General features: G+C 44.0%; 2 protein-coding genes and 1 long non-coding RNA gene across 11 annotated transcripts in view; 2 read left to right on the top strand and 1 right to left on the bottom strand.

The window, feature by feature from the left end:
- LOC140489224 (chondroadherin-like protein) overlaps positions 1-969 on the top strand; it is a 31,722-nt gene extending 30,753 nt beyond the window's left edge. Inside the window, exon 5 of the mRNA XM_072588534.1 lies at positions 271-969. Within this exon, the coding sequence (XP_072444635.1) occupies positions 271-520 (250 nt within the window). The 3' untranslated portion in view covers positions 521-969. The remainder of the gene's footprint in view (positions 1-270) is intronic.
- LOC140489225 (uncharacterized) lies at positions 928-19,515 on the bottom strand. 2 transcript variants are annotated; one of them, XR_011963112.1, is made up of 2 exons: positions 19,471-19,515; positions 928-3,415 (listed from the first exon to the last, which is right to left on the bottom strand). It is a non-coding gene; the product is annotated as an uncharacterized lncRNA (long non-coding RNA). The 2 variants fall into 2 exon arrangements; XR_011963111.1 differs by lacking the exon at positions 19,471-19,515 and adding an exon at positions 5,905-6,090.
- Positions 19,516-19,556: 41 nt separating this feature from the next.
- Positions 19,557-25,318, top strand: part of l3mbtl2 (L3MBTL histone methyl-lysine binding protein 2) — a 106,748-nt gene continuing 100,986 nt past the window's right edge. For 2 of the 8 annotated variants that reach the window (XM_072588525.1, XM_072588528.1), the window contains exons 1-4: positions 19,599-19,688; positions 20,702-21,249; positions 22,361-22,582; positions 23,969-24,102. In XM_072588525.1, the coding sequence (XP_072444626.1) occupies positions 20,823-21,249; positions 22,361-22,582; positions 23,969-24,102 (783 nt within the window). In that variant the 5' untranslated portion in view covers positions 19,599-19,688; positions 20,702-20,822. Of the gene's footprint in view, positions 19,722-20,701; positions 21,250-22,360; positions 22,583-23,968; positions 24,103-25,318 lie in introns of all 8 variants that reach the window. The other 6 variants (XM_072588533.1, XM_072588529.1, XM_072588526.1 and 3 more) reach the window with 5 other exon arrangements.

Genomic DNA, 25,318 nt, shown 5'->3' with positions numbered 1-25,318 from the left:
GTGCAATTACAACATTTAAAAGGCATCTGGATGGGTCCATGAATAGGAAAGGTTTAGAGGGACATGGGCCAGATGCCAGCAAATGGGACTAGATTAATTTAGGATATCTAGTCACCATGGATGAGTTAGACCGAAGAGTCTGTTTCCATGCTTTACAACTTATGATCTAAATGATCTAAATGCAAGTCACGTATTCTTTTCTAGATCCTATTCCGTTTGTGGGTGAGCTGTGTTAACTTCAAATAGTGAACATGCTTTTGTTTTTAAAAGGTGGATTGAAAACACCAATGTAAAGGTCACAGCCATCTGCAGCCTTCCAGAAAATGTCACAGGGCTGAATGTGAAAGATGCCCCTTTTAAACACTGCAAAACTCGCCTTCCCAGGAAGAGGAAAGTCAGCCTGACAAAGGGCCAAGACAAAAGAAAACCGAAAAAGGCCAAGCAGCAACACAAAAAACAGAAGAAGAATAAACTGCAGTACACTGTAGCTGACCCAACAATGCAACCAGTGACAAACTGACCTGAACAGGGGGTCTGTTGGGGATAGTCTGGTGGTGGTGGTGGTGGTGGGGGGGTGCTAGGCAAGCTGACTGTTTTTTTTAAAAACGGATTTAGTCATTCTCATCCCCTCCAAGCCTTTGAAATTGCTTTTCCTTGAGAATATGTTACGTTTTTATCTCCAAATGGAATATTTTATTGCTCTGTAAGAAAGAAACGCACACTCAATACTCTAATGCCCTCTGTATATTAGTGGCTGAACATCTAATGAGTTTGTGTGTGTCATTCTTGTGAGTTTGTGTGTAGTTCAGGAGGCCTGAGCTTGTTTGAAATGAAAGGTTGACAATTGAGGCAATTCTCATTTCTAAACTATAGTCAGGTTGAGAAGTGACACTACTGGAAGACAGAGTTATATCACCAGCACAAGGCTTAATATTGGCTCCCATTTTATTGAGTACAGCAAACATCAATTGGCCCTTCAGCCTCTGTGTGAGGGAAGGTAAATATTCCCTTTTCTGTTCAATAGGATGCTTGACCCAAATTTCTGACAGATATAAACCGTGACCATTGTGCCCTTGTAGCTACTCAGCTAAACATCCCAACTGACATTTGTGAGCTGCCTATTGTGGGTTGGGTTGGGTTAGATCTGAGTGCTTCACGATAATAAAGTTGCTTTGGAATAGATTGGAATGGATTCCATTCAATCTGGCATTAGATTGGATCATGTTGGGTTTTCCCTGGTGGCAGAGTTGGGTCTTGTTTTCGTTTTTTTTGTTCCGATGGGACATAGGAGTCGCTGTCATGGCCAGCCCTTGTTGCTTATCCTCAATTGGGGCAGCATGGTGGCTCAGTGGGGGGTTAGCACTGCAGCCTCTCAGTGCCAGGTACCCAGGTTCGATTTCAGCCTTGGTACACTGCCTGTGTGGAGTTTGCATGCTCTCCATGGGTCTGTACTGGTTTGCTCTGGTTTCCTCCCAGTCTGAAGATGTGGAGGTTAGTTGGATTGGCTATGGGAAATTCAGGGATAGGGTAAATGGGTCTGGGTTAGATGCTCTTTGGAGGATCATTGTGGACTTGGTGGGTCGAATGGTCTGCTTCCATATTGTAGGGATTCTATCAATAACCCTTGAACTGACCATTCTGAGGGTCACCCACTTGCTGTCAGTCGAGCTTCTGTAGGCCACAGCAGGTAAGGATGGGAAAAAGACATTTGTGAACCAGGTGAGTTTTCACAAGAACATTTAGTCATAATGGTCATCATTATTGACTCCAGCTTTAGGTTCCAAATTTATTAAGTGAATTTAGATTGTGGTGAGCCCAGTTTCCTCTAAAGCACTGATCTGGGTCTTTGGATTAGAAGACTACTGGTAATACCACCACCATGTCGCTGCCTTCCCCCAATCTTGTTGGATTATAGGCTTTGGTTGAGGCCAAATGGGTTCTCTTTGAATGTGTTTTCTTCCCACACCGAGGTTACCACAAAGGACTCTCCTTCCAACTCTTCCCCCCTTGCCTGAGTATGTGGTGACCCTCAGGTTAAATCACCACTAGTCGTCTCTGAGACAGCAGCCCTATGGTCTGCTAGAACTCTCGTGACTTTACCTTTATTTCTCTTCAAATGTCGGTTTGGTTAATGTTGAATTGGTTTTCGACTTAATGGTGGGGGTCATCAGTCTGATAGCACATTCCCACCAGGTTGAAGCCAGTTGTGTTTGACTGGTTTAGACTGGGTTGGTTCAAGCTAAGTCCTCTCCCCCTCCATAAATAAACCACCTTTAGTGTGGGCAGAGGCCATTTTGAAACATCATCAGTGTCCAACGCAATATAGGTGTGTCTTAGACCCCTGTCTATCTTGGCATCCCATATTGCTTGCTTGACCCCTAAGGTAAAGGTATGTAAAACATTTGACTGTTGGGTAAATAATTGAGGCAGATTACAGACATGATAACAGTATGTCATGGCTGAAATGTGTAGGCTCCATTTATACACTTAACATATGCAAAATCTTAAATTTTGAGAAAGGAAAAATTGGTCTGCCTTCTCTAACAAGTTATACAGAGCAACTATGATCAGTATATTTACTGGCTGCAAGATGCAGTTACTCCACTGGCGTAGGATCAAAGTTTCTCTTTATGAAGCCTCTTCCAATTCCCCTCTCTCCTGGCGAACTTAAGACTTTACAATTAACCATCTTATCACAGAATCCCTCCAGAGTGGAAGTAAGCCATTTGGCCCATCAAGTCCACACTGACCCTCCGAACAGCATCTCACCCAGACCCACCCCTCTACCCAATTCCTGAATTTCCAATGGCCCATCCACCTAACCTGCACACCTTTGGATTATGGGAGGAAACCAGAGAACTTGGAGGGAACCCACACAGACGTAGGAAGAATGTACAACCTCCAGACGGTCGCTCGAGGGAATTGAACACGGGTCTCTGGTGTTGTACTAATGACTGAGCCATTGTGTCGCTCTCACTTGTTAAACCATTTTGGGGTCTGCATGTGGCTTACGCCTGTCTATTCTAAACACTTGAGTTCCTCATGCTGTTCCTTCCAGCTCCACAATTTGCTCCTTCTCTTTCCTTTTTCTGACTGTGGTGCTACCTGTCCCCTTTGTATTCTCCTGACTCCAGCCTGTGGGCTCTCACTTGCTTCTTTCCTTGGCTCCTCAGTCCTTGGGCTTTACCCTATGCCGATTCCTCAGTCCAGTCTCACAGTTTTGGGTTGCCGTGTGGAGTGTAACATGAGAGAGCAAGGTTTGCTGCTGACATGAAGTAGGTTGCAGTTGGAGAAGGTAATGGTCTTGTGGCAACAGCCAATTCTTGCAGAGTTTAATGCACATTCTTTGAGGTCATCCTTGTTGCTAGTGTGTCAAAAATGGAAAACAAACCAAATAATAGGTGGGTCTCACAACCTATAAATCAAAAATCAAAGGAGGGTGAGGTGATAGGCAGCAGTTGCACAAGGTTGCCCCCACGCTGGCTGAAATTGGACCCAGCAACATTCTGACACCGCCCCCCACCTACTGCAATTACTGACACAAAATAATTCTCAAAACAGTGAGGTTACGCTTTGCAAAGAATAAAAAAAAGTATTTTTTACCGTGACAATGATCTTACTTTTCCAGAAAATTCAAGCCAAGCAACCATTGCCCTCCCAAGCCAGCCCAGTGATTGGAGATTTCTCAGGGCCAACCTCAGGGGCCACTCTCCTTGCTTCAGCTGCTGACATCTTTTCTCATGCTTGAAAAACTCTCTAACCCCAAGCAGCTCTCCAGTTAGCAGTGAGACCATGACTTTTGATATTCTTCCATGGGATGTGGGTGTCACTGGCAAGGCCAGCATTTAGAGTCATAGAGATGTACAGCACAGAAACAAACCTTTCATCCTTGCTGACCAGGTATCCTAAATTAATATAGTCTCAATTGCCAGCATTTGGCCCCGCATTCCTCTAAACCCATCCTATTCCTTTTCCCATCCAGATGCCTTTTAAATGTTGTAATTGTACGCACCTCCACCACTTCCTCTGACAGTTTATTCCATACACACACCAACCTCTGCGTGAAAAAATGACTGCTTAGGTCCTTTATAAAATCTTTCCCCTCTCACCTTAAACCCATGCCCTCTAGTTTTGGGCTTCTTTCATATAGTGGGAAGACCAGAATTAAACATTGTATTCCAAAAGTGGCCTCACCAATGTCCTGTATGGCCACGACATGACATCCCAACTCCTACACTCAATGCATTGACCAATAAAGACAAGCATATCAAATGCCTTCTTCACCACCCCATCTAGCTCTGATTCCAGGTTCAAGGAACTATGAACCTGCACTCCAAGGTCTCTTCATTCGGCAACTCTCCCAAAACCTTACCGTTATGTGTCCTGTCCTGATTTGCTTTCAAAAACACAGCACCTCATGATTATCTAAATTAAATTCGGCCCATCTGAATAAAGTCCCATTGTACTCTGAGTTAACCTCTCCAATACACCACCAACTTTGGTGTCATCTGCAAATTGCCTCTATCCCTAATTGCCCTTGCGTGGAGTAGCTTCTCAGCCATTTCGGAATGTAGTTAAGCATCAACCGATTGCAGTGTGTCTGGAGTCACACATTGGCCAGACCAGGTAAGGATGGCAGATTTTCTTCCCTATAGGACATTAGTGAACCATACAGATTCTTAACAACAATGGGTAATGGTTTCATGGTCACCATCACTCAGGCAAGTTTCAATTCCAGATTTCATTAATAATGGGTGGCACGGTGACTCAGGGGTTTGCACTACTGCCTCACAGCACCAGGGCGGGTTCGATTCCACCCTTGAAACAACTGCCTGTGTGAAGTTTGCACGTTTTCCGTGTGTTTGCATGAGTTTCCTATCAAAGTCCAAAGATGTGCAGTTTAGCATGGCTTGGCCATGAGAAATTGCCCATTGTGTGTGGGGATGTGAAGGTTAGGTAGGTGAGCGATGCTTAGGATTGCAGGGATGGGGGAGCGGGGGGGAAGAGTGGGATGGGTCTGGGTGGAATGCTCCTCAGAGGGTTGGTGTAGGCCCGATGGGCTGAATGGCCTCTAACTGCACTGTAGCGATTCTATAAAGTGAATTTAAACACCATCAGATGTCATGGCAGGATCTGAACCTGTGGCTCCAGGGCACTGGATTGGAGCTATAAATAATTAGGTGAAAATGAGGACTGCAGATGATGGAGATCAGACTCTAGATTAGAGTGGTGCTGGAAAAGAATGATGAAGGGCTTTTGCCCAAAACGTCGATTTCGCTGCTCCTCGGATGCTGCCTGAACTGCTGTGCTCTTCCAGCACCACTAATCCAGAATCTGTAAATTATTAGCCCATTAACCTTAACAGTACATCACTGTAAAGAAATTTTAAAAATGTGGTTTATAAAATTTGAAATGGTTTTCCTCAATTCAATTGATAACAAAGAGTATAGGAGTTGGGAGGTCATGTTGTTGTGAAACTTGAAAAGGGTTCAGAAAAAATTTACAAGGATGTTGCCAGGGTTGGAGGATTTGAGCTATAGGCAGAAGCTGAATAGGCTGGGCTGTTTTCCCCGGAGATTTGAAGGCTAAAGGGTGACCTCCGAGGTTTATAAAATCCGCAGAGGGTGGCATGTGTATGGAATGAGCTGCCAGAGGAAGTGGTAAAGGCTAGTACAATTGCAACTTTTAAAAGGCATCTGGATGGGTATACGAATAGGAAAGATTTAAAGGGATATGGGCCATATGCTGGCAAATGGGACTAGATTAGGTTGGGATATCTGGTCGTCATGGACAAGTTGGATCAAAGGGGCTGTTTCTGTGCCGTACATCTCTACGACTCAAAGACTCCAGTTGCAGTAGTGAGCTCCACTGAACTAGTTTCAATAGCATTTGCTTGTCCTGTACCTTCTTGACCAGCAGGTGGTGGGAGAGAGCATCCATGAGGTTACAGTCATCAAAATGTAAAATTCCAATGACTGCAGAATTGAATCAAAGAGCCGCCAAATCGTGAGGACGTCTTTCAACCGTTCCCCCAAAACAGAGAGGAACCTGAACAACTGAAAAGAAAAACAGACTTACCATTTTTAATTCTGCTTTAAACATATTCTTTCTGTGGGATGGAGGTGTTACTGTCTAAGCCAGTGTTTGTTGCCTGCCCCTATTCGCCTTTGAGAAGGTGATGCTGAGCTGCTATTTCATTGCTGCAGTCCATGGGTTGTAGGGAAAGCGGTTAGGAAGGAAATTCCAGGATTTTGACCTAGTGACAGTGAGGGTATGTTGATATATTTCCAAAATAGGACGGAGTGTGTTCTGGAAGAGACCTGTTATTGGTGCTGTTCCCCTGCGTCCTTCTAGGTGTGAGATGTTGTAAGTGTGTTCAGAGATTAATCTGGAGCAGATCCTTCTGCTGAAGAATTTTTATTAATCTAAATAGAATATTTACAAAAGGAAGCAGGCGGGAGTACAGTATTCTGAGACCCCAGCTGCTCTGGTTGCATTGACAGCAACAGGTATCACCAATAGACATGTGCCATTCATTAACATAACAGGGCTTCATTATTAGAGTACACATAGAATCCCTAGAATAATAAAGATTTGTAAATCTAAAAAAAGAAAAAGAATATATAACCAGGAAGTGAATGCAAACAAAGATTTACACACCTGTTGTTTTTCGCTGTGTCCGACAATTGCAAACAAAATCCTCCCACAGTCCAAAGATGTGCAGGTCAGGTGAATTGGCCATGCTAAATTGCTCGTAGTGTTAGGTAAGGGGTAGATGTAGGGGTATGGGTGGGTTGCGCTTCGGCGGGGCGGTGTGGACTTGTTGGGCCGAAGGGCCTGTTTCCACACTGTAAGTAATCTAATCTAATCTAATCTAATATATATACCCAGGAGGGGAATACAAATAAAGATTTTACAAAAAAAAATAGAATCCCTAAGGTGTGGAAGCAGGCCATTCAGCTCGTCAAGTTCACATCAACCCACCAACCCCAATTCACTACCCCATAACCGTGCGTTTCCCATGGCGAGTCCACCCATTCTTGGGCACCATGGTCAATTTAAAATGGCCAATCCACCCAACCTGCACATCTTCAGGCTGTGAGAGAAACCCAGAGGAAACCTATGCAGACACGGAGCAAACATGCAAACTCCACACAGGTAGTCACCCAAGGGTGGAACTGAACCTGGGTCCCTGGCACTGTAGCCACCATGCCACACTTACCTTCAAGTTTTTGTTCAATCCCTTTTAATGATTACTGTAGTTTAACCAATTTCTATTTCTCTTAATAGTCAATAGTAAAAACTTTTCTTAACATTTTCCTCACTCACTCCTCACTCTCTGTTGGACTCTGCTCTCAGCCCATGTTAAGGAGGGATGGGACAACAATAGTTCCCTTGCTACATGTGGGGAGGTGGGATCTTTCACAGGGATGTCTGCAGGTTGCATTGACTAATCCTGCATTGACACATACTGCAAGCCATGGTTCCTTCTTAGGAGATTTATCATGGACTGTATCCCTCCTCTGCTTCATCATGAGCTTCTGAGTACCTTATTGAGCGTGTATCATGGTCATTGCCATATGAGGCTGCAAAGGATTGGAAATGGACAGTGGTAAACTGTGACCCATTGTTGGAAATGACTACATCTGGAATTATGTGCATGAAGACCACCAAGATAATCATAGCCTCTGAGGCAGCTTGGGGGTATGGCTGTACCTCAATTCATCACAATCCATTAGAGGGGTGATGGTGGTGTAGTGGTAACATCACTGGAGGATTAATCCAAAACCTCAGGCTAATATTCTGAGGACAAGGCTTTGAATACTATTGTGGCAGATGGTCAAGTTTGAATTCAACATCAAAAAGTATGGATTTAAAAGCTAGCCTAAAGGTACCCCTCTAACTTTGTCATTTGTTGTAAAACCCATCTGGTTCAACAATGCCCTTGAGGGAAGGAACTCTGCCAACCTTAGCTGGTCTGGCCTACGCGTGACTCCAGGCTGACGATGCTCTCCACCACATCTCCTCCACTTTCCGCTTCTCTGCCCTTGAGCCCCGCCCCTCCAATCGCCACCAGGACAGAACCCCACTGGTCCTCACCTACCACCCCACCAACCTCCAGATACATCGTATCATCCTTCGTCATTTCGGCCACTTCCAAACAGACCCCACCACCAAGGATATATTTCCCTCCCCACCCCTATCAGCATTCCAGAAAGACCACTCCCTCCACGACTCCCTCGTCAGATCCACACCTCCCACCAACCCAACCTCCACTCCCGACACCTTCACCTGCAACCGCAAGAAATGCAAAACTTGCACCCAAACCTCCCACCTCACTTCCCTCCAAGGCCTCAAGGGATCCTTCCATATCCGTCAGAAATTCACCTCACCTCCACACACATCATTTACTGCATCCGCTGCACCCGATGTGGCCTCCTATACGTTGGGGAGATAGGCCGCCTTCTTGCGGAACGTTTCAGAGAACACCTCTGGGACACCCGCATCAACCAACCCAACCACCCCGTGGCTCAACACTTCAACTCCCCCTCCCACTCCACCAAGGACATGCAGGTCCTTGGACTCCTCCATCGCCAAATCATGGCAACACGACGCCTGGAGGAAGAGCGCCTCATCTTCCGCCTAGGAACCCTCCAACCACAAGGGATGAATGCAGATTTCTCCAGCTTTCTCATTTCCCCTCCCCCCACCTTTTCTCAGTCCCAACCCTTGGACTCAGCACCGCCTTCTTGACCTGCAATCTTCTTCCCGACCTCTCCGCCCCCATCCCCTCTCCGGCCTATCACCCTCACCGTAACCTCCTTCCACCTATCATATTCCCAACGCCCCTCCCCCAAGTCCCTCCTCCCTACCTTTTATCTTAGCCTGCTTGGCACACCCTCCACATTCCTGAAGACGGGCTTATGCCCGAAACGTCGATTCTCCTGTTCCTTTGATGCTGCCTGACTTGCTGTGCTTTTCCAGCAACACATTTTTAAGCTCTGATCTCCAGCATCTGCAGTCCTCACTTTCTCCTAGGTATTTCTCTCTCCACAGTTTAGCTTCTGGAACACTGCTAGTTTCATGCTACTGCTGGGTAATGTAACTTAAATATAGAATCCCTACAGTTTATTGAGACTACATTAATCCTCCAAACAGTATCCCACCCAGACCTAACCTCGGAATGTATCCCCATATTTCCCATAGCCCTTCCATTTAACCTGTACATCTCTGGACTGCGGGAGCAAACCCATGCAGACATGGGGAGAATGTGCAAACTCCATACAGTTGCCCGAGGCTGGAATCAAACCCGGGTCCCTGAAGCTGCAAAGCAGCAGTGCTAACCATAGAGCCACTGTGTCACCCCTGCTACTACAATATTTGCAAGAGTTAGAACATACACCTTGGATAGGATAAGTCATTTTATTCGGAGTTGCTTTTGGCCTGGAGTCAGTTTCACGGTTGTTATTGGTTACTTTTGTTGTGGGTATTGTTCTTAACGCTCTGAGAAAAGGTTCCTTCAGTTTTACCGCTGCCACCATGTTGTATTGGTGTTCAGCACTGATTCCAAAGCATATACTTACAATCAAGAAGTGTTATTAAACCAAGTGCAATATTTACAAAGATAATTACAAATGATAAGGTCTTGGGGAATGTTGCTGAACAAACTGACCTTGGAGTACAAGTTCATATTTCCTTGAAACTGGGGTAGCAGACAGATAGGATAGTGAAGAAGGTGTTTGGTATGCTTTCCTTTATTCACAGCATTGAGTATAGGAGTTGGGAGGTCATGTTGCAGCTGTACAGGACATTGGTTAGGCCACTTTGGAATATTGTATGCAATTCAGTTGCTATAGGAAGGATGTTGTGAAACTTGAAAGAGTTTAGAAAAGATTTACAAGGATGTTGCCAGGATTGGAGGGTTTGAGCAAGAGGGAGAGGCTAAGTAGGCTGGGGCTATTTTCCCTGGAGCATTGGAGGCTGAGGAGTGACTTTATAGAGCTTTATGAAATCTTGAGGGGAATGGATAGGGTAAATAGACAAGATCTTTTTCCTGGGGTGGGAGAGTCTAAAACTAGAGGACATAGGTTTAAGGTGAGAGGGGAAAGATTTAAAAGGGACCTAAGGGGCAACATTTTCACACAGAGGGTGGTGCGTGTATGGAATGAGCTGCCAGAGAAAGTGGTGGAGGCTGGTACAATTACAACATTTAAAAGGTCTCTGGATGAATACATGAATAGGAAGCATTTAGAGGGATATGGGCCAAGTGCTGACACATGAGACTAGATTTATTTAGGATATATGGTCGGCATGGATGAGTCCGACCGAAGGTCCTGTTTCTGTGATGTACATCTCTCCGACTCTAATAAGGAGAGAGCATATTAAGATCTCTGCTGCTGGGGTCCCAGCTCGGTATGTACTAACATGAGCAGACACTGCTGATGTATTATGTTACTCATGAGCATTACAAGAATTAACTATTATCTTTCAGTAGATGTAGATTTCTGCTGTCAAAGGAGGCTTAGTGTGGTGCACCTTGTAGGTTGTATACACTGCTGCCATTCTGAGCTTATAAAACTAAACTTTGATTCAATTACTGAACTCAGTTCTCAACTGTTAGCACCCGTTCACAGAAGCTGCCAGAGGGAATGTGAAATCTACAAGCTTTTGTTAGCCATCGCTGCCCACAATTTGTGGAAGCTTTCTGCTTGAACACATCTTGTGTGCGGCAAATAAAATTTCCAAAGCTGTGCTTAGATTTCCTGTCTGAACAAAAAGCATTGAGGAAAGCTTCCAGTTAATCATGTAGCTGGTGACAAGTTCAGGAATACAGGAAGTATTTTGGAAGGTGAGAAATCCATAGCTATACCAAACATTGCACAAGGCAAAGGTCATATTTTCCTGCAATTCCATAGAAATGGAAGGCTACACTGTTGTTTTACAATCTGGACAGGTGTAGACCGTGGAAAAAGCAGAGTATTGCAGGTGCCTTATTTAGTCAAGAGTTTGTGAATCTTTGGAATTATAAACTCCAGAAGGCTGTGGAGGCTCAGTCATTGAGTATGCCCTCTAGTCTGGACTCCCCAACCCCAGGGAAAAGACTTTGTCTATTTATCTTATCCTTGCCCCTCATAATTTTGTAAACCTCTATAAGGTCACCCCTCAGCCTCCGACACTCCAGGAAAAACAGCCCCAGCCTGTTCAGCCTCTCCCTATAGCTCAAATCCTCCAACCCTGGCAACTTCCTTATAAATCTTTTCTGAACCCTTTCAAGTTTCACAACATCTTTCCGATAGGAAGGAGACCAGAATGGCATGCAATATTCCAACAGTGGCCTAACCAATGTCCTGTACTCAATACTCTGACCAATAAAGGAAAGCATACCAAACGCCTTCTTCACGATCCTATCTACCTGCAACTCCACTTTCAAGGAGCTGTGAACCTGCGCATCAAGGTTTCTTTGTTCTTTCTCTCTAGGACCTTACCATTAAGTGTATAAGTCCTGCTGAGATTTGCTTTCCCAAAATGCAGCACCTCGCATTTATCTAAATTAAACTCCATCTGCCACTTCTCAGCCCATTGGCCCATCTGGTCCAGATCCTGTTGTAATCTGAGGTAAACCTCTTCGCTGTCCACTACACCTCAATTTTGTTGTATCTGCAAACTTACAACTGTACCTCTTATGCTCGCATCCAAATCATTTATGTAAATGACAAAAAGTAGAGGACCCAGCACCAATCCTTGTGGCACTCCACTGGTCACAGGATTTCAGTCTGAAAAATAACCCTCCACCACCACCCTCTGTCTTCTACCTTTGAGCCAGTTCTGTATCCAAATGGTTAGTTCTCCCTTTATTCCATGATTTCTAGCCTTGCTAATCAGTCTCCCATGGGGAACCTTGTCGAACACCTTACTGAAGTCCATATAGCTCACATCTACTGCTCTGCCCTCATCAATCTTCTTTGTTACTTCTTCAAAAAACTCAATCAAGTTTGTGAGACATGATTTCCCACGCACAAAGCCATGTTGACTATCCCTAAGCAGTCCTTGCCTTTCCAAATACATGTACATCCTGTCCCTCAGGATTCCCTCCAACAACTTGCCCACCACTGAGGTCAGGCTCACCGGTCTATAGTTCCTGACTTGTCTTTACCACCCTTCTTAAACAGTGGCACCACGTTTGCCAACCTCCAGTCTTCCGGCACCTCACCTGTGGCTATCGATGATACAAATATCTCAGCAAGAGGCCAGCAATCACTTCTCTAGATTCCCACAGAGTTCTCAGGTACACCTGATCAGGTCCTGGGGATTTATCCACCTTTAACTATTTCAAGACATCCAGCACTTCCTCCTCTGTAATATGGACTTTTCGCAAGATGTCACCATCTATTTCCCTGCAGACTATATCTTCCATATTCTTTTTCACAGTAAATACTGATGCAAAATATTCATTTAGTATCTCCCCCATTTTCTGTGGCTCCACACAAAGGCCGTCTTGCTGATCTTTGAGGGGCCTTATTCTCTCCCTGGTTACCCTTTTGTCCTTAATATATTTGTGAAAACCCTTTGGATTCTCCTTAATTCTATTTGCCAAAGCTATCTCATGTCCCTGTTTTGCCCTCCTGATTTCCCTCTTAAGTATACTCCTACTTCCTTTATACTCTTCTAAGGATTCACTCGATCTATCCTGTCTATACCTGACATATGCTTCCTTCTTTTTCTTAACCAAACCCTCAATTTCTTTAGTCATCCAGCATTCCCTATACCTACCAGCCTTCCCTTTCACCCTGACAGGGATATACTTTCTCTGGATTCTTGTTATCTCATTTCTGAAGGCTTCCCATTTTCCAGCCGTCCCTTTACCTGTGAACATCTGCCTCCAATCAGCTTTTGAAAGTTCTTGCCTGATACCGTCAAAATTGGCCTTTATCCAATTTAGAACTTCAGCTTTTAGATCTGGTCTATCCTTTTCCATCACTATTTTAAAACGAATAGAATTATGGTCGCTGAGATCTCCTTACAAGTTTGTTTCTCAATTTCCCTCTGACTACTGGGGGGTCTATAATACAATCCCAATAAGGTGATCATCCCTTTCTTATTTCTCATTTCCAAATAACTTCCCTGGATGTATTTCCGGGAATATCCTCCCTCAGCACAGCTGTAATGCTATCCCTTATCAAAAACGCCACTCCCCCTCCTTTCTTGCCTCCCTTTCTATCCTTCCTGTGGCATTTGTATCCTGGAACATTAAGCTGCCAGTCCTGCCCATCCCTGAGCCATGTTTCTGTAATAACCATGATATCCCAGTCCCATGTTCCTAACCATGCCCTCAGTTCATCTGCCTTCCCTGTTAGGCCCTTTGCATTGATATAGATGCAGTTTAATTTATTAGTCCTACCTTTTCCATGCCTGTTTGACTCACTTCTGTTCTCAGCTGTACCCATCTCAGATCGATCTCTTTCCTCACTATCTCCCTGGGTCCCACCCCCCCATCTTACTAGTTTAAATCCTCCCAAGCAGTTCTAGCAAATTTCCCTGCCAGTATATTAGTCCCCTTCCAATTTAGATGCAATTCATCCTTCTTGTACAGGTCACTTCTACCCCAAAAGAGATTCCAATGATCCAAAAATCTAAATCCTTCTCCCATACACCAGCTCCTCAGCCATGCATTCATCTGCTCTATCCTCCTATTCCTGCCCTCACTAGCTCATAGCACTGGGAATAATCCAGATATTACTACCCTTGAGGACCTTCTTTCTAAGTTTCTGCCTAACTTTCTGTAATCTCCCTTCAGAATCTCAACCTTTTCCCTTCCTATGTCGTTGGTTCCAATGTGTACAGTGACCTCCTGCTGGCCCCTCTCCCCCATGAGAACATTCTGCACCCTCTCTAAGACGTCCTTGATCCTGGCACCAGGGAAACAACACACCATTCTGCTTTTTCTCTGCTGGCCACAGAAACGTCTGTCTGTACCTCGGACTACAGAATCCCCTAACACAATTGATCTATTGGAAGCCGATGTACCCCTCGTTGCATTAGAGCCAGTTTCAATACCAGAAACTTGGCTGTTCATGCTATGTTCCCCTGAGAGTCCATCACCCCCTACATTTTCCAAAACAGCATACCTGTTTGAAATGGGTATATCCACAAAAGACTCCTGTACTAGCTGCCTACCTCTCTTACCCTTCCTGGAGTTAACCCATCTATGTGACTGTATCTGAGACTGTCCCCCTTCCTATAACTGCCAACCATCACATACTGTTGCTGTTGCAAATTCCTCATCGCTTCTATCTGTCTCTCCAACCAATCCACTCGATCTGATAAGATTCGCATCCAGCAGCATTTTTGGCAGATATAATCCGCAATAACCCTTAAACTCTCTTTAAACTGGCTTATTTTTGATGGTTTTAAAATAGCGGAACAAGGATAAATCCTATCACAGATTTATTCAATAATTTTGTCTGAAAATCAATGTTTAACCTATATGTGTTTGTGTTCAGTTGCTGATCACAAACTGGACAGTTTGTCTAGTTAAGTGATGATGTGCTGGAATTTTTATTCAAGACTCGATTCCCTAGCATCCAGCACCCCCTGGTGCTCAGTCCTTGGAGTGCAAGCTTCAGGGCTGCAGGGCTGACTGAGTGACCAGTGAGAGATGCTGAGGTTGCAGAGACACCAGACAAGAATTAGCACCATTGTGTCTGTCAGGTCACTATTAATATTACATACATACACTGTAACCAAAATACTGCAGTTTAATAAGGTGTCCTATAAATCACAAAGGGCAGTATGGTGGCTCAGTGGCTAGCACTGCTGTCTCACAGGTTCGAATCCACCGTCGAGTGACTGCCTGTGTGGACTTTGCATATTCTCCCGTATCTGCATGGGTTTCTTCCCACAGTCCCAAAGATATACATTTAGCTGGATTGATCATGCTAAATTAACCACAGTGTCCATGTCAGGTGAGTTAGCCATGGGAAATGTGGCATTACGGGGATAAGATAGGGGAGTGGATCTGAGTGGGATGCTCTTCAGAGGGGTCAGTGTGGACTCGAAGGGTTGAATAGCCTACTCCTACACTCTCGGGACTCTATGCATATTCAGTACTTTGGGCGGCACGATGGCTCAGTGGTCAGCACTACTGCTTCACAGCACCAGGGTCCCAGGTTCCATTCCAGCTTCAGGCAACTGTCTGTGCGGAGTTTGCACATTCTCCCTGTGTCTGTGTGGGTTTTCTCTGGTGCTCCGGTTTCCTCCCACAGTCCAAAGAAGTGCAGGTCAGGTGAATTGGCCATGCTAACTTGCCCATAGGTTAGGTGCGTTAGTCAGAGGGAAATGGGTCTGGGTGAGTTACTCTTTGGAGGGTCAGTGTGAAATTGTTGGGCCGAAGGGCCTGTTCCACACTGTAGGGAATCTAATCTAATCAGTTTGTTTGCAGGTTCAGCAAGGAAAAGGATGAGATTCTGAAGGGACAATATAAACAGTTAGGCAGAATTTAAAAAGGAGGTTTTGAGGGTAGTAAAATCTGCATTACTCCCGATGCTACAAGTTAGTGAGGGTAGGAATAGGAGGATAGAGCAGATGAATGCATGGCTGAGGAATTGGAGCAGGGAAGAAAGGTTCACATTTTTGGATCATTGGAACCTCTTCAAGGACATTGCCAGGGTTGGAGGATTTGAGCTATCGGGAGCCTGAACAGGCTGGGGCTATTTTCCTGGTGTGTCGGAGGCTGAGGGGTGACCTTATAGAGGTTTATAAAATCATGAGGGGCATGAATAGGATAAACTGACATTTTTTTTCCCTGGGGTGGGGGAGTTCAGAACTAGAGGGCATATGTTTAGGGTGAGAGAGGAAAGATAAAAAGGGACCTAAGTGGCAACTTTTTCACACAAAGGGTGGTGCATGTATGGAATGAGCTGCCAAAGGAAGTGGTGGAAGCTGGCCTGATTGCAGCATTTAAAAGGCATTTGAATGGGTATATGAATAGGGAGGGTTTGGAGGGATATGGGCCAGGTGCTGGCAGGTAGGACTAGATTGGGTGGGGATATCTGGTCGGCATGGATGGGTTGGACCGAAGGGCCGGTTTCCATGCGGTGCATCTCTATGACTCTATGGAGGGGACAGGATAGGATTAATATTGGGAGGACATTTCCACTACAAATTGGGAGGACTACAATAGGAGACACACACTTTACAAATAATAGTTTTCACTTTTAAGAGAGATGAGGATAATCTACCTCAGAGGTTTGTTAGTCTACAGGCCTTACGCGCAGTTAGCAGCTGAGGATCAGTCATTGAGTTCATTCAAGGCTGAAGAAGACAGATGTTCAATCTAAAAGGGAGGCAAGGGTTGCAGGCACCAAGTGCAGTTGAAGCCACAGCCAAATCAGCTGTGATCTTATTGAATGGCAGAGCAGGCTTGAGAGGTCAAATGGCCTTCTCCTGGTCCTTTGTTCCAAAAAGGCTGAGATGCAACACACCCAGCTAAATGCCAATTGTCTCAAAGTTCTTAACATCATCTTATACCCTACAGTCTGAATAATTGCCTACAATTAGCTACATAAACCCTCGCTAAACCCTGAAGCCGATCTTTATTCATTCGTGGGACATGGGCATCGCTGTCCCTGGTTGACCTTGAGAAGGTGGTTGTGAGCTGCCCTATTGAACACCTGCAGTCCATGTGTTGAAGGTAGATCCACGGTGCCCTTAGGGAGAGAGTTCCAAGATTTTGACCCCAGAAATAGAACTGCGATATATCTCCCAGTCAGGATGAGTGGCTTGGAGGAATATTTGAGAAGAATGGTAATGTTTCTTGTCCTTCTAGATGGAACTGGTCACAGGACTGGAATGTGGATTAGTGGTGCTGGAAGAGCACAGCAGTTCAGGCAGCATCCGAGGAGCAGCGAAATCGACGTTTCGGGCAAAAGTCCTTCATCAGGAATAAAGGTAGAGAGCCTGAAGCGTGGAGAGATAAGCTAGAGGAGGGTGAGGGTGAGGATGGGGAGAAAGTAGCATAGAGTACAATAGGTGAGTGGGGGAGGGGATGAAGGTGATAGGTCAGGGAGGAGAGGGTGGAGTGGATAGGTGGAAAAGGAGATAAGCAGGTAGGACAAGTCCGGACAAGTCATGGGGACAGTGCTGAGCTGGAAGTTTGGAACTAGGGTGAAGTGGGGGAAGGGGAAATGAGGAAACTGTTGAAGTCCACATTGATGCCCTGGGGTTGAAGTGTTCTGAGGCGGAAGATGAGGCTTTCTTCCTCCAGGCGGCTCGTGGTGAGGGTGCGGCGGTGAAGGAGGCCCAGGACCTCCAATGTCCTCGGCAGAGTGGGAGGGGGAGTTGAAATGTTGGGCCACGGGGCGGTGTGGTTGATTGGTGCGGGTGTCCAGGAGATGTTCCCTAAAGCGCTCTGCTAGGAGGCGCCCAATCTCCCCAATGTAGAGGAGACCGCATCGGGAGCAACGGATACAATAAATGATATCAGTAGATGTGCAAGTAAAACTTTGATGGATGTGGAAGGCTCCTTTAGGGCCTTGGATAGAGGTGAGGGAGGCGGTGTGGGCGCAAGTTTTACAGTTCCTGCGGTGGCAGGGGAAGGTGCCAGGATGGGAGAGTGGGTTGTAGGGGGGCGTGGACCTGACCAGGTAGTCACTGAGGGAACGGTCTTTGCGGAAGGCGGAAAGGGGTGGGGAGGGAACTATGTCCCTGGTGGTGGGGTCTTTTTGAAGGTGGTGGAAATGTCGGAGGATGATTTGGTTTATGCAAAGGTTGGTATGGTGGAAGGGAGCACCAGGGGCGTTTTGTCCTTGGTATGGTTGGAGGGGTGGGGTCTGAGGGCGGAGGTGCGGGATGTAGACGAGATGCTTTGGAGGGCATCTTTAACCACGTGGGAAGGGAAATTGCGGTCTCTAAAGAAGAAGGCCATCTGGTTTGTTCTGTGGTGGAACTGGTCCTCCTGGGAGCAGATACGGCGGAGGCGGAGGAATTGGGAATACGAATTGGCATTTTTGCAAGAGGTAGGGTGGGAAGAGGTGTAATCCAGGTATCTGTGGGTGTCGGTGGGTTTGTAAAAAATGTCAGTGTCAAGTCGGTCGTCATTAATAGAGATGGAGAGGTCCAGGAAGGGAAGGGAGGTGTCAGAGATGGTCCAGGTAAATTTAAGGTCAGGGTGGAATGTGTTGGTGAAGTTGATGAATTGCTCACCCTAGCGGAGGAAGAGGTGGGGAGTGGTGTCGGTGTAATTACGGAAGATCAACTGTACTACGTAGTCAACAAACAGGACTGGAATGTGCTGTCTAAGGATCTTCGGTGAATTTCTGCTGTGCATCTTGTAGGTAGTACTCACTGCTGCTACATCGGTGATCGAGGGAGTATATGTGTGTGTGGATGTGTGCTAAAGCAAGCTGCTTTGTCCTGGATGGTGTTGTGCTTCTTGAGTGTTGTTGGAGCTGTCTAGAAATATCTGTATTTGCAGAATTACATTTTATTTTGCACAAAAACTGCATAAATCCATGTAAGATTCTGTAAGGCCCACTTTAGAAATAGAACCAATCTGACTCAACATTGGGACACAGACAGACTGTAACCTCACACCTTTAATGCATTGTTTGAGCTGAGATGGCACCTATTGTTAGAAAAGCTGAAGCTATCTTGAGAATGTAACTTAAAAGGAGTTCTGGGATTTACATATTAATGAACCAAAACTAATTCTAAAACCAGCTGCCTTTAGAACCATTCTAAAATATGAGAGACTTAATCTAAATTTGTTTAATATATCATACAGCTCCAAGATATTGTCACCCCTTTGCTATAAATTCTGTGTCTTATGATCCTGTTCCACAACCACCCGATGAAGAGGCAGCTCCTCAAAAGTTAGTGCTTCCAAATAAACCTGTTGGACTATAACCTGGTGTTGGGTGATTTTTAACTTTGTCCACCTGATTCCAACACCGGCACCTCCAAATCAGGAAATGATACCACCCACCTTAACAGACCAAGTCACGTAAACAGAAAGCGGGACAGAAGAACAGCACTTTGACGGAAGCTCATGGATGATGTTACCTAGCATGGTGACGAAACGTCTGAGAACAAACCTACTGGCTCAGTGAGCAAACTTACAACCTGAACCTCAACCTGAGCTACAAATCTTCTCAAAAAATTGCATTCTAAAGATGTGTCTAGATAATTTAGTTTGCAGTGAAAAATGGCTAATTCAAACCATTGGATACATTTAGTTTCCGGGAGAAAATGGTTATTTCAAAGCACTAGACAATTTAGTTTGCAATGAAAAAAATTGCTAATTCAATGCATTGGATAAATTTAGTTTTCAGAAGAAAATGGCTCCTTCAAAGCACTAGATAATTTAGCTTACAGCGAAAAATGGCTAGGTCAAAACATTGAATAAATTTAGTTTTCAGGAGAAAACATCTGTTTCAAAGTACTAAATAATTTAGTTTGCAGTGGAAAACTTACAACGCCTGACAGCAGGATCGCCATTGTCCGTTAATTCTAATGGACTACATCTCCCAGAATGCTCGGCGGCACTTACCCCCCGTTCTAGTCCTTTCCATTGGCTGCCGAGGGTTGGGGCCCGCTCGGATGCATGTTCTAAGGAAATGGTCCTGCCTAAGATGGCGGCACTGTGAACCTGAATCCGAACATCAAGTTACACAAAGAGGAGGAACAAGATTGTGAGTCACTTGTGTTTTCTTTTTTCCAAAAAGGTGCGCTTGAATAATTAAAAATAAGAAAGTTTTGTGGAATTTATGAGGTGAACTTTACGGTGCATGATGATTTTAAAGTCCAGCTGCTTTAGCCAAATGCTTTTATTCCCCCCAAAGTCTATGTCCTCTCGACCACAAATTGTAGAAACTAGGATTTGTCTGTTGTGTTATGTACTCCCTACTTGCGAGTTTGTTTCCAGTTGGTGAAATTTACAAGTGAACAGAGACATTGTTGCTAAGACTGTGGCATCCATGTGAGAGATAATAGGTCTTGGGGATTTTTAAAATGTTGCTAAAAGTCTGTGCAGTCGTGGCTGGATCCACAAGTTTCAGACCATGCGTTCATCTTGTTACAGTGTTATCAGATGCTGCAGGATAACACAATGTCTACAATCCAAGATGTTTGATATGTTCAAAGAGTAACAGCAAATACCATATATACTTGAATAAAAGTCGATCTCATTTAAAAGTTGCCCCCCCCCCCCAGATTTTGGCCAAAAAACCTGGACTTGTTCCTTTTATCCTGTATAAAAGTCGATCCTAGTTCTTCAAAGGTAACAGATCAACATTTTGAGTCAGTCCGCCAGCCGTTGTGCTCCGCTCCGGGTTTTCAGAATTGCCGCAATTCATTGTTATTTTGTGTACAGTGTTCGTTCAGAGAGCACTTGGGCTTCTGCTAGTGATACAATGTGAATTTTAACGGGCACGAATTTCAGCCACTCACAAATACTATCCATGTAATAGTCGACCCCATAAATTTAACCTTAAAAAACATAGTCAAAATATTTGACTCTTATTCGAGTATGTACGGTACTTGAGTAATAGTCGATCCCCTATTTTAGGCCAGAAAATCTGGAATTTTCCTTATCTTGTGTAACAGTCGACTCTAGATCGTCACAGATATTATCCTGTACAAATTATGATGAAATTTATTTTTGTACTATTGTTTTGATTTACAATTTACACTAATTTGGAATCAGGTCAGAGTCTGGGTGACAACCTCCCTTTGTGTGTAGCTCAGCTGAGCTCAGTTCCCCTACAGCACCAGTGGAATACAATCAAACCTAGTTGAGTTTGAACCTTTGTCATTTTGTGAAGAAAATGTCCTCCAGAAGAAACAAAAAATATACAGCAGCGTTTAAACTGAAAGTTATTGAAATTGCAGAGAAGACAAATAACTGTGTAGCAGCAAGAGAATTTTGTGTTTCGGAGAAACTCGTGAGAGACTGGAGAAAGATATCGAACCAACTTCAGACAATGCCGAAACGAAAATGCGCCAACAGGGGTAAATCTAGCAAGTGGCCACAATTGGAGAAAAACGTTGCTGAGTGGGTACTTGAGAATCGTCGAAATGGAAAACGTATTAGTCGTGAAGCCATTCAAATTCATGCACGAAACAAATCAAAGGAGGGTGGAATTTCAGATTTTAAGGCAAGTGCTGGATGGTGCACAAGGTTCATGAGAAGGCATGACTTCATACTTCGGAAGAGAGCTAGGATTGCACAAAAGCTGCCTGCTGAACTAGAAGGTAAGATATTACAGTTCATCAGTTTGTAATTAGATATCAGCAGAAGGAAGGCTACAAGTTATCATGTGTTGGAAACATGGATGAAATGCCTATTACTTCTGACATGCTGGAGAATTGAACTGTGAACCAAAAAGGAGGAGAAAACAATATTGATGAAAACTACTGGCTATGAGAAAAGTAGGTTTTTCTTTCTTGTATGGCTGATGGCACAAAGTTTAAAACTGGTGGCTACTTTTAAAAGGAAAAACCTCAAAGGAGACATTTCCAAAAGGAATTGTAGTCCATTTGCATCCACAAGGCTGGATGGATGAAGGTGGATGTAGAAATGGATAAAGGAAGTTTGAAATTTATGACTTGGTGGATAACATAAGGAAAAGGGTTTGCACTTTATTTGTTTAGAGATACAGTAGCGCCTCGACTTACAAACTTAATCCGTTGCGGGACCAGTTCGCAAACCAAAGTTCACGAACTGAATCAATTTTCCCACAGTTCGGATATTCAAAGCGCACGTAGCAAAGCCGAACAATTACAATGAAACCACGGGCTTTTTGCGTTCGTACCTTGAATTTCGTACGTACATTGAAACAAAATTTTACGTACAATCCTGTTCATGAACGGGGTCGTTTGTATGTCGAGGTGCTACTGTACAGTATTTTGGACAGTAGCATGAATTTCAGCCCCTCAAAAGTAGTATCCAACAATTGTCAACTTCATAAATTTTAACCTTTTTTTAAGTCTAAAAAGTTTGACTCTTGCACTATGTTATGAACCAGACCAGACCCCTTTAAAACATTTCAAGAGCGTCAGTGAAAATCATCACTGGCTAGGCCAGTATTTATTACCAGCTGGGGTCAGTTAACTCCATCTGGGCAGCAGACACTGATCCTTGTCCCATTTTAGCAATGTGCATGTCACAGCAGCTGAAAGCTGCTGTTATATTGGGGAAAATCTGGATAATATGTTATATCCTTACTCTATTGGACTTTTGAACTGAAACCAGTCTGATTCAGTGGATCTTTTGTCTCTTCCTTCTGTAAGGATTGTAAGGAAGTTTTCATCCGTATAGTCTGTATTCTGACCTGAGTGGTGTGACTTGTTTTTGTACCTCCAGATGGTGTAAAAATGTCCTTCACGGATGTTGGAGAAGATGACTGTAGCGTGTTTGATGGATATGATAGCCTGGAAGATGATGGCAGTGACAGCAATAGAAACCTCACCACAGAGGATTCGAGCAATGATGAGGAAGCTGGTGAGGTGCGGGACATGGAGACTGAGTCAACATATGGAGGAGTGAATGATGATGAGTCATCTGTTGATGGAGGACTTAGAATTGGTACTTTATTTTACGTTGTCTTAATATTTAAGAGTTGGAAATGCAAAGACTTTGAGCCATTGGGTTTGTTTGTGATGCATTCATAGCAGTAATTCAGAATGATGCCTCTGGCAGTTAAGGGCCAGGCCCAAGTCACAAGTCAAGCCATCACAAGGGAGTCAAGAAACCAATGAATGCAATCACTAGTTAGGAGGATCCAAAGGGACAAGGAGTTCCCAATAGTTAACTGAGTGGACAAACTAACAGGTCATAGATTCATAAAGCATTAGTCCTGCTGTGTATCTTAATGGGAATTTATGGGTGTTGCTGCCTAGACCAACATTTGTTGTGTGTACCTAATTAGAGAAGAAAGTGAGGACTGCAGATGCTGGAGATCAGAGCTGAATGTGTTGCTGGAAAAGCACAGCAGGTCAGGCAGCATCCAAGGAGCAGGAGAATCGACGTTTTGGGCATGAGCCCTTCTTCAGGACCTAATTACCCTTGACTTAAATTTCTTGCTAGGCCATTTCAGAGGGAAGTTAAGGATAAAGCACACTGGGGGTATGGAGTGACATGTAGGCGCTCTGGTAAAGACAGCAGATTCCCTTTCCTGAAGGATATCCCTGAACTAAATGTATTTTTATTTTAACAACAGTTGACAATGTTTGAGATGGTAGGTGATCTGGAGACTAGACTTGTATGCATTTATTTACTGCAACTAAATTCCACCTGCTTTCATGGTGGAATTTGAACCCATATCCCAAAGCATTATTCTGGTCTTTTGGATTATTAGTCACAATTTGCCATATTGCTACTGTCTCCCCTTGCAAAATCTGTCCTTTTCAGGTATTTATTCAGTTTCTTTTTGGCAGTTACTGTTGTGCCTACTTCCTGCTTCAAGTTCCAGCTAAGGCATTTCAGGTTACCACAATAGTTTGAGTGGATGGCTGGGAATCTAATTGTCACTTGCCCTGGATTTTTAAAAATCAAATGTCTTCTCGTTACCAGTTCTTCTGCCAATAGAAAGTTTCTCCCTATTTAATTTTGGTAACTGATAAGAGTTTAATTTTGGCAAGTGAGATTATCCACGTTGGATGTGAAAGATAGCTTGAAACATTTTCAAAATGAGGAGACCTGGGACAACTTTAGGGACATGTGAAAATATGAACATTGCAGCTGAAAATCTCCTCAGTAATGGGCATTGTATAAAACACTTGACCATTTACCCAATTGCTAAGCCAATGGATGAAGGGTTGCTTTTGATCTTTGAAGCTGTCTTTCTCTTTCGGATTCAGTTTTCTGTTTTTAATCTTTAAGGTGTCCTTCTGCACTTTTCACCTTTCAACCCCCTTTTAATTGTCTGGTCTAAAAACTGCACTGATCCTAATTTTTGTTTCCTCTTCTAAGCTACCTGTGAGATGTGTGGCATTACTGGAGCACGAGAGACCTTCTATTCCAAGACTAAAAGATTCTGCAGTGTCTCCTGTTCTCGAAGCTATTCTTCTAACTCCAAGAAAGCCAGTATCCTGGCTAGGTTGCAGGTTGGTTTTTCAGTCATGTCAGTGGCCTTTCTCATTGTGCTATGATGAACATTCCCATTTGCTTGCATAATCTGATTGTTGCCTTAGTTGTGCTGAAAAATCATGGAGCTGAGGTAACAGTCGAAGAGTTGTACCTTGATCTCATCCATTTTTGTGTTCTAAATTCCACATTCCAATCTTCCCCTGTTGACATCTAACTTCCTTGTCTAACAAGAATCTATCTACTTCTTTGAAAAGTTATTCACTGCAGTCCATCTTCATTGCTTCTGATGCAGTGAGTTCTGAAGTATCAACCTCTGGGAGATAAAAGTTCACCTCATCTCTGTCCAAACAGGGCAGCCCCTGAATTTTAAAATAATTCTCAGTCTGGACTCATCCACAAGAGGAAGCCCCCTTTCCATGTTCAGCTTGTCAAAATTGCTCCGGAACTTTAGGAACTTCAATCAAGTCACCTCTTACTGTTCTGAACTCCAGTGGAACAAGCCCAGCCTGTCCAAACTATCCTCCGAAATCAGCTTACTCATTCCTGGTATCAGTCTTGTACTTGTGCTCTGAACTGCCTCCAGTGCATTTTGTCATGGAGATATCGGTGTACTGTACCTTTTTTAAGAGTTAAAAGCAACAGAACTAGCTGACAGCACCAAATATTCTTGGAAATAAGATATGTAACCTTTTTGGTCCAGTTAGTCTAGCTGGTTGCCTGGAAACAAAACCAGATCCAAATTAGGCCTATCGGTTTAAATTATACCCCAAAATAAGCAAATGCCAATCAGGTTTGAATTTAGTATATTGCCAATCTTAAAAGCCAATGGCACAACCCAATGCTTTGGAGGTATAAGACCAGGGAAAATTGAACATTTGGGAGGAGAACTGCCAAGCCGGCATGTGGAGACTGCCTGAAAAATAGCTCTCTTAAAGGTACCTTCATCAATCAGTAACCAGTGAAGCAGAATCACCAAGAAGAAAAGGCCAGAATACAGAAGAACCAAAAGCTGCCTGGTATTGAGTTAAGGAGTTAGAGGAAGGAGTTGTAAATAGTTTTTAGTTAATTATTCTGTGTAATACTTTAAGAAATAAAGTTGTTAATTTTTACTTTAAATAGTTCTTGGCCTCTCATTTTCAGATTACTGCACGGAATAAACTTTTTGTGTTGCTAATTTAAATTAAGCAGGAAAGTTTGTCATGTCATAATACATTTACTTCCTCCTTCAAATAA

Source organism: Chiloscyllium punctatum, chromosome 18 (assembly GCF_047496795.1).
Source record: "Chiloscyllium punctatum isolate Juve2018m chromosome 18, sChiPun1.3, whole genome shotgun sequence".
NCBI lineage: Eukaryota > Metazoa > Chordata > Chondrichthyes > Orectolobiformes > Hemiscylliidae > Chiloscyllium > Chiloscyllium punctatum.
The sequence above is the reverse complement of the archived record's forward strand: the minus strand, read 5'-3'. Positions and strand labels throughout refer to the sequence as shown.